The sequence below is a fragment of the Lepisma saccharinum genome, chromosome 20 (assembly GCF_977018435.1).
Source record: "Lepisma saccharinum chromosome 20, izLepSacc3.1, whole genome shotgun sequence".
Classification (NCBI taxonomy): Eukaryota; Metazoa; Arthropoda; class Insecta; order Zygentoma; family Lepismatidae; genus Lepisma; species Lepisma saccharinum.
In genome coordinates this window covers 69,948,596-69,964,464 of record NC_139248.1, presented here as the reverse complement: position 1 = coordinate 69,964,464, position 15,869 = coordinate 69,948,596, and the positions used below count along the sequence as shown (strand labels likewise).

Sequence of the window (15,869 nt, the reverse complement as noted above, 5' to 3'; positions counted from 1 at the left end):
AAGATCTATCCCATAATTATCAAGAGGGAAAACTGAGGAAATTTTCAAACTCATCGTGTTAATAATAGTATCCATGGATATTTAGGGTCTCTCCAGACAAATACCTAAACTAAAATGATGAAATACACAAACACAAAGAATATACACACATAGCATGTTTAGTTTAGTTCTTCGTCTGAGGAAGATCCTGTAAGAGGGTGGAAACGTTACATGTAAAGTGTTTTTAATACTTAATAACCTGCCTTTGTCAGCAACTTTAGTGTATTATATTTTATGTGTAAAGTACAAAAAAAAATCACATGCATATTTCTCAACACTGACCATTGGTAGTTATGGACTTGTGAAGGTCCAGAGAAAGAGATTTAGACTTTCTTCAGAGCTTACAGCATGAATTGAACCTTGATGAGCAAAAATGTTACAAATAATAGCTGCACCAGTGTTTTTCAACTGTCAGCGCTGGTGAGAAATCAAAGCTGTTGAGGGAGGGGCTGTCACCATGCCTGAGAAAACCTCTTCAATATGCACCACCAGGAAAGCTTCAAGAATTATTTGGAGGTTGACAGATGTGCACCAAGGTGAATTTAGGTTGTGCAGTTATAATAACCAATTAGGTTGTGCAATGGTTCGACAGGCCTGGAAAGGTCTTTGCCTATCTCCCGATTGCCACTTTCCCTCCCACAATCCTACCTGGAGGAGTGGAGATCTTCAACTGTTAATGGGGTAAAGGGGAGGGGGGAGATTTCGGAGACCAGGTTACGCTACTCGTACCTCCCTCATGATGGTGGATTGCCACCACTCCCATACACAGGCCGAGAACCCAGACACTGAACCCAGGCAGACTCGAACCCATGCTATCCCGCAGTTGGGGAGTTCAAAAGCACAACACCTTAGTCTGTACAGTATATATTGAACTGGAAATATTTGATTTAAATTTTTCAGTATGGCAATGAAAATCGCTAGTTTCCAAATTAATTAATTATACTAGCAGGAGGAAACTAAAAATCATTTCATTACATCCAGTTATCACCAATTTAAACCAAATTTTATAGTTTACAACATTCCTAGGCATAAAACAAACTAAGGTAATTCAAATAGTAAATCACTTACTTGCATGTTTCTCCACCCCCTTGATTGTCACTGTCAATGTTCCCTGCTTTGTCTTTGGTCTGAAAGATATTTGAACATTTAGCTTCTCCATTATCGTCTGCACCTTTTCAGCGCTGACGTCTTCTCTCAATTCACACATGAGGACGAGAGGAAGCGAGCCCTGAAAAGCAAAGAAATTTTTGTTTTGTTTTTATTTTCAACCTAAATCTACATACAACACTCCTATTGTATAGCTTCTTTAAAATTATAGGAAGAGGTTCTGTGGAATACTACTGTGGAATGGATACATTTTTTGTATTGTTGGAATGTTGAAATGCATCTGCTAGCGTCAGAGGTACATCTGAAAACCTAGTGTACAATCAACCTGGAAATTTAGTAAAGTTTTCATTAAGGATGATGGTATTGGCCAATACCAGTAGTATCTATCTGAAAGTTATCTGAAGTTATCAGTTGGAATTCATCTAATACCAGCCAATACTTTTCCTTTTCCAACATATTGGTCTCCGTACAAGTTATGAAATAACTTTTTTTTATTAAATAACCTCTATCTTAATATTCTGATGCAATTCTTGAATATAAAATAAATAAATTTATTGGTAAATTCATGCATAACTTACAATCAATTGATGTCTTGCTTTGTACACATCTTCAATAATGCCAGTGATGGTTATATTGCTCTTTTTAATCTTCGGGATGTTACTGTCGCTCGCATCTGGAAACATAATTTCTGTCCCCGTGTTGCTCATAATCTGCAGCAAATTCTTACTGTCCTTTCCCAAAACAACTGGGTGATGGTTGGTGGAAATTTCCATAGTCATCTGGACCTTTACGTTTTCCTGCAAATCAAAAAACAAAATTCAAATTTCTAGGCATGGTCATATGCAGTGGCATAGCACAATTTTCTAAGGGGGGGGGGGGAAAGACTAGTATAGTAAAATATGGGTGAGAAAAATCATGATGCCCTTAACTTACCTTAAAACATCTGCCTTCACACTTATTGTTATAGACATGCTGTACATCAGTGTAGTACCTTCTTGAAACTAAATCAGGATGATTGAATCGCTGATAAATAACTGGAAGAAGAATCTGGAAATATTTTACTTTTATTTCAATGCAGCTGCTCAGCCAGGAATCTTTTTTTGAAGCAGGGGGAATCTCACTCCCAAATATTTAGTGTATTTTTTGCTTGAAACATTTTTTAACGAGGTTACATATAACATAGTTATTTTTCAAAATACTCTTTTGGGGGGATTGTTAAAGGATAGTAAACACTCCTCTTTTGAAAGGTGGATTTGCCTTTAGCCCCTAAGCCTTACCTGGTTGCGCCAGGCCAAGATTCTCTTCACATTATCCTTCTAATACTAATAGCGGCTTACAGTGTATATACTCAAGAAAACACAATGCAATTTGAACAGAAAGCGATATGAAGGAACATGCAGAAGAGGATTGTCCTTTAGCAAACAAACACTGCAGTTATGGGGGTTGAACCAGACCTGTCTGTGACCTAAAATCACAAAGTGAGTTGATATCTTTAAGGGGCAGGAACATTTTTTTTTTCAAGATATTAATTTGCAATGTTGATTACATGCAAGATACTGGGGAGATAATTAAACGTGCTCTTGCGGTTATACCCATAGTCCCCTTTTAGACAATCTTTGCACAGAGTTCTTGAAGACATGTTGGCAAGATTACATGGTCGCCTGTGCACAATGGTTAGTGGCACAACCACAAATTTGGCAGTAATTGGTGTCAATTGCAAAAAAAAAAAAAAAAAAAATTGCAAAAAAAAAAAAAATCATGTGAGTAGTACAACTCAATTACTTAAGATGTTCACAATCAATTTGAGGCGACATATATTTTCACAAAAAGCAAAAGAGAACAACCCGTGACCACACACCTTGATTTCAGTGTAAGACATGTATCGAGCTCCCCAAGCACAAACGAAACAGCCAAGTGTAAACACCAACCACCTAGTCTTGATTTGAGGAACTATATATGTGGTCAGCATTGATAACCAGCTCGCAGGAAAAGAACAGTTTCAGTTTGAATGTGTGTTTAGCATAGGTAACCACCGCCCCTCAAAAGAGTTAACTCATACGCTGTATACCCTGCGTAGCAGAGGAGGGATAATAGCCTTCAGGGCAAAGGAACGACCAATTCCCCTGGGCCCCTTTTCCTGCTGAGTTTTTGGGCCCTTTGAAGTAAAACGTAAATGTGGGACATTAATTTCAGCTCTTATTTCAATATGAAAAAGCTTGGGGCCACCTTGAAATTATTTGCTGTGAAGTTACATTATAAATGTTACGTGTAACACTTAATATTAGCTATTAGCTGTAAATGGTCATGAATTACCAAGTTTGATGTTTATTGCGTAGCAATAAGGTTGGTTGATTTGGCGTTTTAAGTCTACTTTAGGCACAGTAAGGCTAATCGGGACTGGACCTACAGTTTAAAGTGGGATTCGAACCACTTGAACCTCCACCAAGTATTGAACCCGGGACCCCTTGATTACAAGGCAATGATGCTACCACTGTGCCATCCGGGAGGCCCTGTAGCAATAAGGAATGAACTGGTTGAGAAACAATCTCGCTACGTTTACGACAAACTGCGTAGCTATAGAAGATATTTTCCTATCGATTGCTATCTGTGCAGCAAGTAAGTTAATTCTGCATTTCGGAGTGAACCCATATGACAAGTTACCCGGGACCCTACTGCTGAGATAATGCAACACTGCTTATTATCACAGACGTCGTTCATGATGTTACTGGGAAACAGATTTCGGTTGCGCAAATACTTTTTTTTAAAACTACACTGGAATTTCTGCTGTTGTATAAAATTTCAGAAGCACATTGCGAGGGCCCTACACCTCACCCCCTCCTGCATCATGGGGGTTGTGGGGGCGGCAGCTATGCCACTGATCATATGTCAGGGGGAGAGTTAACAGATTAAATGACCTCCCACGGGTTTAGTAAACATTTTGCATTAATAACCTCAGCCAAGCATTAATTGAATAATATCAGTCAATCAAAAAAAATTGAAAAAAAAATGAAAATATAACTTCTAGTGCCCAAAGGCACTTACAATCTTCACGTACAATGCCATTTTGTTCACATCTTCAGAATAGCTGTTTCGGCATAGTGTTCAAAATAAAATTGCAAATTTTTTTTTGTAAACAATAAAAAAAATTCACATATATTTTGATATATCATTTCAAAATTATGAAAAATCTACACATACATAAAAATATAAAATATTGTAGTTAATGCAATTAGTGCACATATGTATATTCAGATAAAGATCATTTGGGCCTTTCCAGAGGCACGACAGTCTGGTGGCAAAATGATCTTTGACTACTCAAAAAAAAAATTATTTCAAATATGAAACTGCTCCTAAATCTCATGTCTTATTACTGTTGTGTAATGCATTAAAATAAATTTTGAAATAAACAAGGTTTATGGCTGCAGCAACACAAGCCTTCCATCTGTCCCTATCCTGGGTGGGCAAGGGGCTTAAGCCTGACATTGGTCCCCTACCACATATGCATAAATTAAGGAAAAAGAAACTGCATAAAAAAAGTAAGAAAGTTTATGATGAATTTCCTATAAGTTCAAATTATGTTTTGATGTAGGCAGTATACAGAAGAAAGTAAGTGCATGGTGCAATTTATTCTCTATAAATGTTGGAAGTACATGTGCATTTCATGGACCATATGCAGTGAAAATGAGTTTTTCTGGACTTGAAAGAGAGCAGTCATTGTAAAGACATGACCTTGTAATAAATGGTTCTCTGGTTCGAAACCTGGTGGAGGTACATTGTACAGTGGTTTGAATCCACTTTTAAACTGTAGTTCCGGTCCAAGTTAGCTTATATCAGGTGGTTATAATTAAAGTGACGGTGTTCAGAGTGGTACAGTAGGATCCATAAGTATTACCGTGCAAATTGTCCATCACCATGTTCGTGCACTTTATTTGACCCAATAAGAGCTTCAAGAATTAAAAGAAAACTCAAAACAAGCTGATGACAACTTCTGCACCAGCATACATAAAAAGCCATCGCTTAAAAACACACAGGATGCGAGAGAAAAATTAATGAAAATAGGACAATTTGCACGGTAATACTCTTGGATCCCTCTGTACAGCACGGGCTGTAATGAGAGTAGCAGTCTGAAACTTCGTAGATATGCTAATGAAGCAATGCGCTCGCGAATTATGAAAAAAAAAAAAAAAAAAAAAAAATAGTTCCAATTCTCGCCACCAGGGTAAAACATGGCGCTGTAAGCAGTCAAAACTTGGTATAGTTACAGGAAAAACACTATAAATCGCAGAAAACAATACTCTTTGTAATAAAATATCGCTACAATTTCACTATTCGAATTACATGAACATTACTAAAGGAAAAAGCAACAAGCGTCACCAACAACAACCAGGGAGTTCACACAATGGTTAGGCAATTTCACCGACTTTGACGTCAAGAGTTATGGAAAATTCCACGTTTTGACTGCTTACAGCGCCGTTTTTACCCTGGTGGCGAGAATTGGAACTATTTTTTTTTTTGGCATAATTCGCGAGCGCATTGCTTCATTAGCATATCTACGAAGTTTCAGACTGCTACTCTCATTACAGCCCGTGCTGTACCACTCTGAACACGTCACTTTAATTATAACCACCTGGTATATGCATAAATTGGCCTTAAAAATAACATCAATTCATTGTAGGGACTTTAATAGAATAATAGTTTTAATGTGGAAAAGGCATCTGAACAAAGACGTTAGGTTAGTTCCTGGGGATCTACATTGGGTACGGGTGATTTCAAAACGTACACCCGAAGATTTCAAAACGTACACCCGAATGTTGTGTGAATGTAAATGTGTCATTTCAAAACGTACACCCGAATGTTGTGTGAATGCAAATGTGGAATGTTGTGTGAATGTAAATGTGTCTTGCTCGTGTAGACGAGACACAATCACATGCAATCACTTTATTAAATGGTCATTACAGTTCATTAGTGGAATCGTTCCTATTCAAGTTATTTATGTACAATGCACCACTATGCACGGGCCTTCTTTAAATTTTCTATTGTACGAGGGCTGTGCAGTTGTAAGATGTGTTCGCCTCTCCTGCTGACTGGCGATTTTCTTGGATCCCTTCAAAAAAGGAATCTCAGGTTAGATTAATTCTTTTGGAGGTAAGAAGCTTATTTGTTGTTTAAAGTAAATTAAGTCACATGTGAAATTAAGTCTTACATGACAAAATGATCAGTTGCGCGATTAAGACTGTTGAATTTGAGAAAGAAAATTAAAGGATGCACATTCAAAATGATCTTAAAAAACCTGCTTGAATGTCATACTTTGTGTCCTTTTGAAATTACCTGGTCAGGGTCGTAAAAGTAGTTGGGTTGGGAATTGTAATTTTTTAAATCATCTTCGCGATTAGCCAAGTGCAGAAGAGCGAAGAATAAAATAAATAAATAAATCAAAAGTCTAGTTTTAGAAGGTAATTGAAAAATTTATCACCTAATTGCAACTTTCTGTATCCTTCACGACATTGATTATTATCATATTATCAGTGCAGCTTTAGTATAAGTTGCATGTTCTTTCAGAACTTCTCTTCAGGCTCCTGTCATAATTCTTTAATAAATTCATCCTTAAGCTAACAGAGACCAAGAACATCCCAAATAATACGAATTCAATAACCTACGAAGTTCTCAATTTCGTAATAGTCTGGAATTCTTCATTATGCTAATTCATTTCTTCAGTATCCATTTCCTTAAAATCCGAAAGCATGGGCTTAACTTTGCAGGGTCAGGTAGGGGAAGGGTGCACAAATTGAACCCTGGGTAGATTGTTATTTTCAGGTGGACAAAATGTTGAAAACATTGCACAGTGTATTCCGCTACATCTGAACACGGTCTTTTTCTAAGACAGTTATGGAATGTGTGTACTACCTTAGTTTTTTCGACTGAACTAATCGCAAGTGTTTCTCAGTGATATGCCTTGCAGTTGTTCATTACCATGAATACCCAATAACACACTAAAATACCTTCTTTATCCCAAAGAAGAAAAGTGGTCTTTAATAAATTTGCAACTCTTTTCATAAACTTAACACTAGACAAAAACACATTTCCATTTCCTTTAGTTTTGATTGAAAGGGTTATTGTTTTACGTCCACTTTATGCACAGTAAGGTTAGTCGGGACTGGACCTACAGTTTAAAGTGGGATCCCCATTTTCTTTGGATAAGATGATGTGGGGATCACCTGTTTCCCAAGAATGGCCACAGAGTTTCGTAATAGATAAAAGCATGAATAATGTTAGCCTACACCTGTTGGTGTCGTTGCTATGGAACATAATACATAGTAGTTCTCTGATGAAATGATTTCAATTTCCAGTAATGGCTTTGTAACTGTGCAGCTGCAATTACACTTTTCAGTCACTGTTGATACATAAGATTACAGCTCAGTGCTATTTGTAACTTTCTCCTTTGTATGCTTTAGAAAAATAAAAATACTTACATATGACTCGTTGCACATGTGGAAAATAAGTTTCTTCGTGGCCTCGATCACTTCTTGGACATGCTGTTCCGACCCCTTCACCATCACCATTGTCGAATGCAGCCTCGAGCGTGTCTTGAACATAACCTGCACACTATGGATGGTCTGGATCTTCTCGATGTAAGGAGAACCATTATCTGGTAGAGGTTGAAACGTCCCAGTGATTGGTAGCTCGAAGCTGAAGATTAGTGGAGTCAGGTGCTGAAAGGAAGAACAGTATAAAATTTCATTCAACCAAAACAATAGTCATGACAAAAATTAATAGGTTTTGAAAACTTGTGATCTCAGAAAATTGAATCTTCTGTCCGATGCATTCTCAAAAATTATTTCTGAACATTACTACAAAAAAAAATTATGATACTGTTCTCTGCATTTTTTGATGGAAGCAAATTCTTGTGCTACTTTGGTAAAGTCCAGTTTTCGACCCCATCACATTCCATGCTTAAGAGCACCACCATTCTTAGTAATTGTGCCTCAAGCTTGGAAATAGACCTCTCAGCTCACACAGGTAGGGTCAAATACAGCATATAAGCAGCGATATGTCAGAAGTGTTACTAGCCAAAAAAAATTTCCTACCAAGAAGATTTTATGCAGTTGACACTAATTTCCGAAAACAATTTCTGTAGATACAGTGCAAGATTCTTCTTTATATTTATCCCAGAAATTAGTAGCAGATTCAATTAGCTGTGGGTGTAACTGTGTGTGCGTCTTTCTTCATTAATCATTCTTACTGCAACCTCTAAGCACGTGTGCCCCCTACACCGCAGGGATTGCAGAGGTGTTATCTACGACCCAGTCTCTTTACGAACAACATGATGTGAAACTCTTGCCACTGCTTCAAATTCATGCTGGCCACTAGAAACATGTCCTGATAGAATGGCTGCTTCTTGGCAAGTGAATAGTTGGTGGTGCTTATCTGAGATATTAAAAAGGTTGCACTTATTATTGACATTGACGTGTATAAACATCAGGAGTGGCCCCCCCAATCATATCTAATCCCCCAAAGTATTTAATTACGACAGCGTGTCTACCAAAAGTAACTTTACTGAACACTATACTTGATCTGCCCCTCCTTCCTAAACAAGGGTATTTGATCATCACTCAAGACCACCCCTAAAATCGTTCGTAATCTCCCCAAAAATTGTTTGGATGAATACATAATAATTTATGTCTATTTGAATGAAATACCATGTTAAATTGTCCATATTTTTTAATTGTTCGATTTTCAAAAAAACTTAACAGCTAGCACATTGATTGGTTAAATGTAGGAAACTAAATGATGTAAATATGCATATAAATGTGTTTGTTTTATAATTTGAGTATTTAACACAAATGTTTACACACCTTATGGTAAAGATAGAAAATCAAAACCAAATAACATGCTCCAGATGTATGACACGACTCAATTATTGTTTCACGAGACATTACAGAATCCTAGCTAGAAATTCTTAACACTCAGCGCGATAATACATATAATTTGATGCACCTGCTTTAAATTAAGCCGTATACCAAGACTAAGCACTATATTTAAGAAGTGGTGCTATTAATGAATATCGAGAACATAGTTTGTCTTGTAATGCAGCTATAGTATAAAATTTCAAATTCACCTCTGTAGAGCACCAAACACGCATTCTCGTAACAAATAATTTTGAGCAAAGCAAGCAAGAACATTTTTACATAATTTCTTTTCAGGTTTTCAAGAATATTAATTTAATGGGGTGTCAATACTTGCTTAGGATCCAGAGATATTTAATCTTTTCCAGATTCTCATTTGATACGTTTGGGATCGAAAACTTGTGGATACCATATCGCTACATACACTCTCCAAAATGTAATGTTCGAACTCTCTCTCCACTACAGAAATCTCTTGACAACCTAAGATTTAGCACTTTATCAGGTGCTTTCTATCCCCCCCCCTTAAATTTAATACTCAAATCATACCACCAAAATTTCCATGCTAATTTTAGACTTACTGTTGATATTGAAGAGTGGATATTGCATCCTCAAAAAAATTATTTCTCAGTCTCCAAACCAGAATCTCCGCAATAGTCTAAGACAATAGTAATACACAAGAAATGGATATCCCCTCAATTTTATGCTCAATCCCACTCTAAAATACCCGCCACAATCTACGACCTCCCCTCTAAAATACCCGCCACAATCTAGGACCTAGAGTTTGATACTGTCCTTCCCCCCCCAACCAAAGTTTCATTCTGAATCCCCCCCCCAAATCCAGTGTCAATTAAAGTCTAAAATGTAATTGATTAAAATTTGGTGCATTTAAGGTGTAAAATGTTTACATATATTTTGCAAAAATATATAAATGTTGAATTTAATATTATTTGAAGGGGAAAATCCCAAAAAAAATTTCGATGGCACAGATATGGTGTAGATTGCCCCTCTGTGGGCACCCCTAATAAACTAAATAAAATAAGTACTTTTTCTTTATAAATACGCCCTCATTTCTGTGGGCACCCCTAATAAACATAATAAAATAAGTACTTTTTCTTTATAAATACGCCCTCATATTTCCAAAGCTGATTGTATTTACAATGTAGACAATTCCTTCCTTGAGAATATTTTTTTTTTAATTATTTACACTGTTTTTCTATCACTTCCATGCCTGCATTTGTTTTTTATTTATATTATATGTAATTAATCTAGATGGGGTGAATAATAAATATATACAATAAATAAGAATTGTTACGGTAAATCGAATTTTCAGAATATGCCACTGAATGCCTGTTGTGGACAGTGCCTTGGCCACCCTTTCCACAATTATAGCCTGGGTAGATTGGTCATGCATGTCTACTGAATGTGGAACTAAACCTGTGTGTCAAAACAGGCCTTTGAGGGGTAGGCCTCATGACCAAATAGACTGAACTTGGGTTAATGAACTATAGAATGACCTTACAATTATTTGGGAAATTATCTACAAAATTTCAAAAAAAAAGATCTAAAAATAATTTTCGCTCTTAAAATGAAAGCTTTGTTTTTCATATTTGATTTTATTGATTTGGTGTTTTAAGTCCACTTAATGCCCAGGACTTATGCCCAGTAAGGCTAATTGGTACTGGACCTACAGTTTTTTTGCCCCTCAAAATTAGGCCCCAGGTCAGAATCTGGCCCCTTTATTAGGCCCCAGGTCAGAATCTGGCCCCTTTATTAGGCCCCAGGTCAGAATCTGGCCCCTTTATTAGGCCCCAGGTCAGAATCTGGCCCCTTTATTAGGCCCCAGGTCAGAATCTGGCCCTTTATTAGGCCCCAGGTCAGAATCTGGCCTTTTTATTAGGCCCCAGGTCAGAATCTGGCCCCTTTATTAGGCCCCAGGTCAGAATCTGGCCCCTTTATTAGGCCCCAGGTCAGAATCTGGCCCCTTTATTAGGCCCCAGGTCAGAATCTGGCCCCTTTATTAGGCCCCAGGTCAGAATCTGGCCCCTTTATTAGGCCCCAGGTCAGAATCTGGCCCCTTTATTAGGCCCCAGGTCAGAATCTGGCCCCTTTATTAGGCCCCAGGTCAGAATCTGGCCCCTTTATTAGGCCCCAGGTCAGAATCTGGCCCCTTTATTAGGCCCCAGGTCAGAATCTGGCCCCTTTATTAGGCCCCAGGTCAGAATCTGGCCCCTTTATTAGGCCCCAGGTCAGAATCTGGCCCCTTTATTAGGCCCCAGGTCAGAATCTGGCCCCTCGAAAATAAGGGCCTTTTGGTCATTTCTAAGCTATATTGTAGATAAATTGTTTTCGTGTTGTGTTTACCAATTACAGAAGGCTTCACTGAGTTCAATGCAAATTGTATGACAGCAATTTCACTCGAAAATTGAAGGATGGCACATTTTACCTTTTAACTCAAAAATTACCAAAATGTCTCCATGTTTTACACCAGAGCCCTTTATATGATGTTCTTTTATCTTGTCCAAGATATTCTCTTTAGCATGTCCATTCCTGTAATATAATCAACTTATCAACTACCAATTTATCTGTTATGTGTTTTACATTCATTTGTTGCCATTTGTTTTAAAATGCTATGAAATTAGAACACCCAAACTCAAATTGCTTACCCGGACTCTGCTTCGTGCCTTCTCTACTCCCTCCATCTCCCCAGCTATTGACACCTGGTTGCTTTTCTCGTTGGGGTTGCTGCAATTGGAGTCTGGAAAGTGAATATGGCAACCAGTTTCTTCCATGACTCGTTTTATGGTAAGGCCTCCTCTGCCAATGAGGTGTGAGTGATCAGTATAACTTACATCAAGCTTCATGGTAACACGATTGCTCTACAACAAGAGAAAGAAAAGTTACATTTCTATAAAGTAAACCAATTACGCAGACACCTTGTTTATGTAATTTCATTTAAGAAGTTGCACATTGTTTAAGTTACACGTAAAAGACTATGCTCAGATCAACAATTGTACTCATAAATACAATATGTAGTTTTAAAATTATGGCATAATGATAGTTGTAATGGTCAGATTGATGATTACTGGTTTGTGGTATTGTATTAATTAATTGCTAGCCAGCTACAAGGTGTAGGGTTAATTAATACGTTTCCATGTGTGTACTCTTATCTTATTACTTGTAACAATATGTGCTTGTGCTTTTTACTGCATATTAGATTCCCCTGTTCTTAGCTTCCCAGTTGGGGAGATGTTTTTCAAAAGACCATTGCTGTGGAAAATTCCAGTGCTACGGGGTGATCTTCCATGGAATCCTACCCCGACTATAAAAAAGGCCCATTGCACTTAAGAAAATAGTTTTTTTCCCATCCTTACGATGAGGACGAGACTCCTTTCTAGTTTAGTCCATTTATGGTGGCTAGACTTGATAAGCATTTGGTGCAAGCCCAAACCCTGTTGCTGTCCCCAAATCCCCTTTATAAGAAGAGCTTTTGATTATTTAAATACTTCCGTACAGAAAATTGATGCCCAAAAATAAAAGTAAAGGCATAAGGAAACACCAGACATGTGGAAACACTATGTAAATATGTATATAAAAACAGTACATTATAAACTGATGTAATCCTACAAGAAATATTCTGATTGATTTAGAGAATTAACTCCAATAACTACAGTACTGCTTTTTACCAGTTGTTTATTCACTTTCTGTACTTCATAAAGAACCTAGGGACTAAAAATAAAAATGCTATGTGTAAACCCCCTTTCATAATTCCAGCATTATTATAATCTGCTTGCTAGACACCCAGGAAGATGGGTGGAAGGAGCGATTTGAAAGGATTGAAGAAGGCAAGTAATTATGTCTAAGCTTGTTATAAAATTTGATTTGACATTAGTTGAAGACTACTGAATCTCATGGAATATTTTACTTTCCCCTGACAAATATCATTTAAATTGATCATGGTGACCCCCAAATCAATGACCCCCAAATCAATCTCCCAGTCCCGAGGCTCAAAGCAGAAACCCCCTCCCTTTACATCTTTTCATTCATCACCACCATTGTCATGAAGGCATTTTGTGTTATCAAAAGGCTTTCTTTGCAGGTGGTTGCCAGATGGGGCTGCAGGTTGTAACGCTCTTCTGGGCCTAGATTATGAGGAGACTGCACAGGTGAGAGTGCCCTCTTGGTAGCTTTCAATTCTCATTAGCGGTGGTGAGAAAGAATTTCCGCCTCACCAGTAATGAATGAATGGCAATCTTTCCAGGTGGTTGGCAGATCTGACAGTTGCGAAGTTCAGGAGAACTTACCATGGCCTGGAATAATTGATGCCAGGGCCTGGTGCTGGGGTGAACGGGTTGAGAAACATTGATCTAAACCACGGGATGGCAAACTATGGCCCGCAAGCTAGGAATGGATTTTTAATAATATGTAATGAAACACAAAAATTTCAGCATTTATTGCAGTGTATGGGAACATTCCTACGTTTGTCAATACATATTGTGTATATGGCTGGTTCCGTGCTCTAACGTTGTGTATATGGCTGGTTCCACGCTCTAACGGCAGACAAAGATTTGAGGAGTTTCAAGAAAGACCGTGTGTGGCGCTCCTGCCTAGCTTCACACAGGGCCAACGCTCCCTGCTTGTCCGTACACTACTAGTTAGGCAGAGTTACCAGTGACACGTGTATCGCTGTTCTGAGACATTTTGCTCTAGTTATAATACCAGTGCATATCCATCATGTCGCTGTCAAAACCAGAAAAGAGAAAAGCGGACTTCGAAGGTCATGCTTTTACAGCAGAGTGGAGTGAGAATTATTTGTTACTGAATACATGGAAAAGCATTTTTTATTGTGCAGCGACACTACAGCTGTACTAAAAGAGAACAATATACGTCTGCATTACCAGACTAAGCATTCGACAATATTCCCAAATAACAGGGAAGGAACGATCAGTCAAATTAGAAACTTTAAAACTGAGTATTTATTTACCAGAGAATTCCAAATACAGCTTTGGCCATTTTACATTGGAATGTAATAATGTAAATAAAGAATAACAATGGCAGTAACAATAAAGAATAATAAACTAACTTAGTAAATTGCATGTTGTTACAATGCAGTTTCTTCACAAAAATGAACATGAGGCTGCAACTAAAGAAAGTTTACGAATAGCTCATTTGTCAGCCAAAGAAAAAAAACAGTTTACTGATTGTGAGTTAATTAAAATTGTGAAATGTTCAAAAAAAGCAATTTCATTCATCACATTATAGTAGCCCTAGTAAAGCTGTGTTTCAAACAATAATTGTAGTCTACAGAGTATTTTTATTACATTACATTTATGTATATCTTTGTGTAAACTTTTCCTTTTTTTCTTAAGTAGACCTAACTAAAAAAATTATCCACTTTGCCTCTTGGCCCGTAGAGTGTAAAGTATTTAATGTTTGTCCCTTTATAAAAAAAAATTTGTAGACCCCTGCTCTACTGAACCATCTATAAACCATGTACAGTAAGTATCATGGGTACAATGACCGGACAGGTAATGCTCATCATTATAAGAAAACCTGTTAAGTGAATCATTAAGTATGATTAATACTGAAGTCTATCCACATGGTCGAGACTGCAGGTCTCCCATTTCCTTCTAGCAGAACCCCAAGAGATCCTATTGACCTTACAATACTAGTCAACACTGACAGTTTTATTTTCACCTACGATAGAATAGAATAGCACACACACTGGATAACATCAAGGAAAGCCATTAAAAAAATTGATAACATCAAGGAAAGCCATTAAAAAACATGTATGGGCCTGGGCCTGATCAGTATTAATATGAAACGTAAGCAACGTTTTCATTGAATCATAGAATCACTTGGGGTTGTTTTGATACCTAAAGTGGCTTAAACATGATAATTTGAAATTTTAAATTTCAAACAACTTCTTTCCCCTGGAAATGTTGCAGCACATACTAGAAGCAATTTGGGTGAGGAACTTATTTTCTGCACTGGAAACTGTATCCTACTGTTTATTATTATCATGAATAAATCTTTATGCTTACCCGTGTGTCCAGGTCTTTCATCACACTCTCCTTTGCAGATTTCACATCTTCCGGTCGACCAGCAATCCGGATGTGAGGATCTAAAAAATTGAGTTTAAAGAGAAAGTCTTAGGTATTATTTACTGGTAATAAACATTCACTAATCTATAGTTTCGTGTGCATGATAAATCACTAAATAATGAATATTGTTTATATTTAATCCTTCCATTTGAAGTGAAACAGAGTCCAACAGAGTCCGTCCAGTGGGAAAGGTGACAGATTTTCTTGCCACGGAACCACCAGTGTCATCTATGGAGAAGTGAAGTGAAACACGAGTCCAACAGAGTCCGTCCAGTGGGAAAGGTGACCGATTTTCTTGCCACGGAACCACCAGTGTCATCTATGGAGAAGTATATGTACTACATAGACACACATTTAGACTTTCTTCCGGCAAAGTTGCACAAAGTGCTATAGTGCGCGTCAAATCTCCTGCATATGGCGATAGCCAATAGCAGCGCACTGCGGCGGTGCCATGTCCCAATAGCAGCGCACTGCGGCGGTGCCATGTCGAAATCTCACAAAGGAAAGAAACAGCGTGGTTGAGCGAAACGCCTTGTCACGGAGAGCATGGAACATTAGATAATATAACATATAATAAACTTAATCAGTTATGTTCTTTTCTCCCATTATGCCAGAGGGACTGCCAGGAGCTCCTCGTCACTCCAACAACTGCCATCGTTGTCCTCATCATCACTGACCGCACTACTTTCGCCCTCTGTGTCACTGTCCTTCAAATTTA

At 37.7% G+C, this 15,869-nt stretch overlaps 1 protein-coding gene across 1 annotated transcript in view; it reads right to left on the bottom strand.

Moving 5' to 3' along the window:
- The window catches only part of BicC (protein bicaudal C), a 188,832-nt gene that overhangs the window by 27,600 nt on the left and 145,363 nt on the right, over positions 1 to 15,869 (bottom strand). Inside the window, exons 4-8 of the mRNA XM_083141591.1 lie at positions 15,092 to 15,171; positions 11,714 to 11,926; positions 7,617 to 7,856; positions 1,725 to 1,943; positions 1,108 to 1,267 (exon numbers count right to left, since the gene is read on the bottom strand). Of these exons, the coding sequence (XP_082997717.1) occupies positions 1,108 to 1,267; positions 1,725 to 1,943; positions 7,617 to 7,856; positions 11,714 to 11,926; positions 15,092 to 15,171 (912 nt within the window). The remainder of the gene's footprint in view (positions 1 to 1,107; positions 1,268 to 1,724; positions 1,944 to 7,616; positions 7,857 to 11,713; positions 11,927 to 15,091; positions 15,172 to 15,869) is intronic.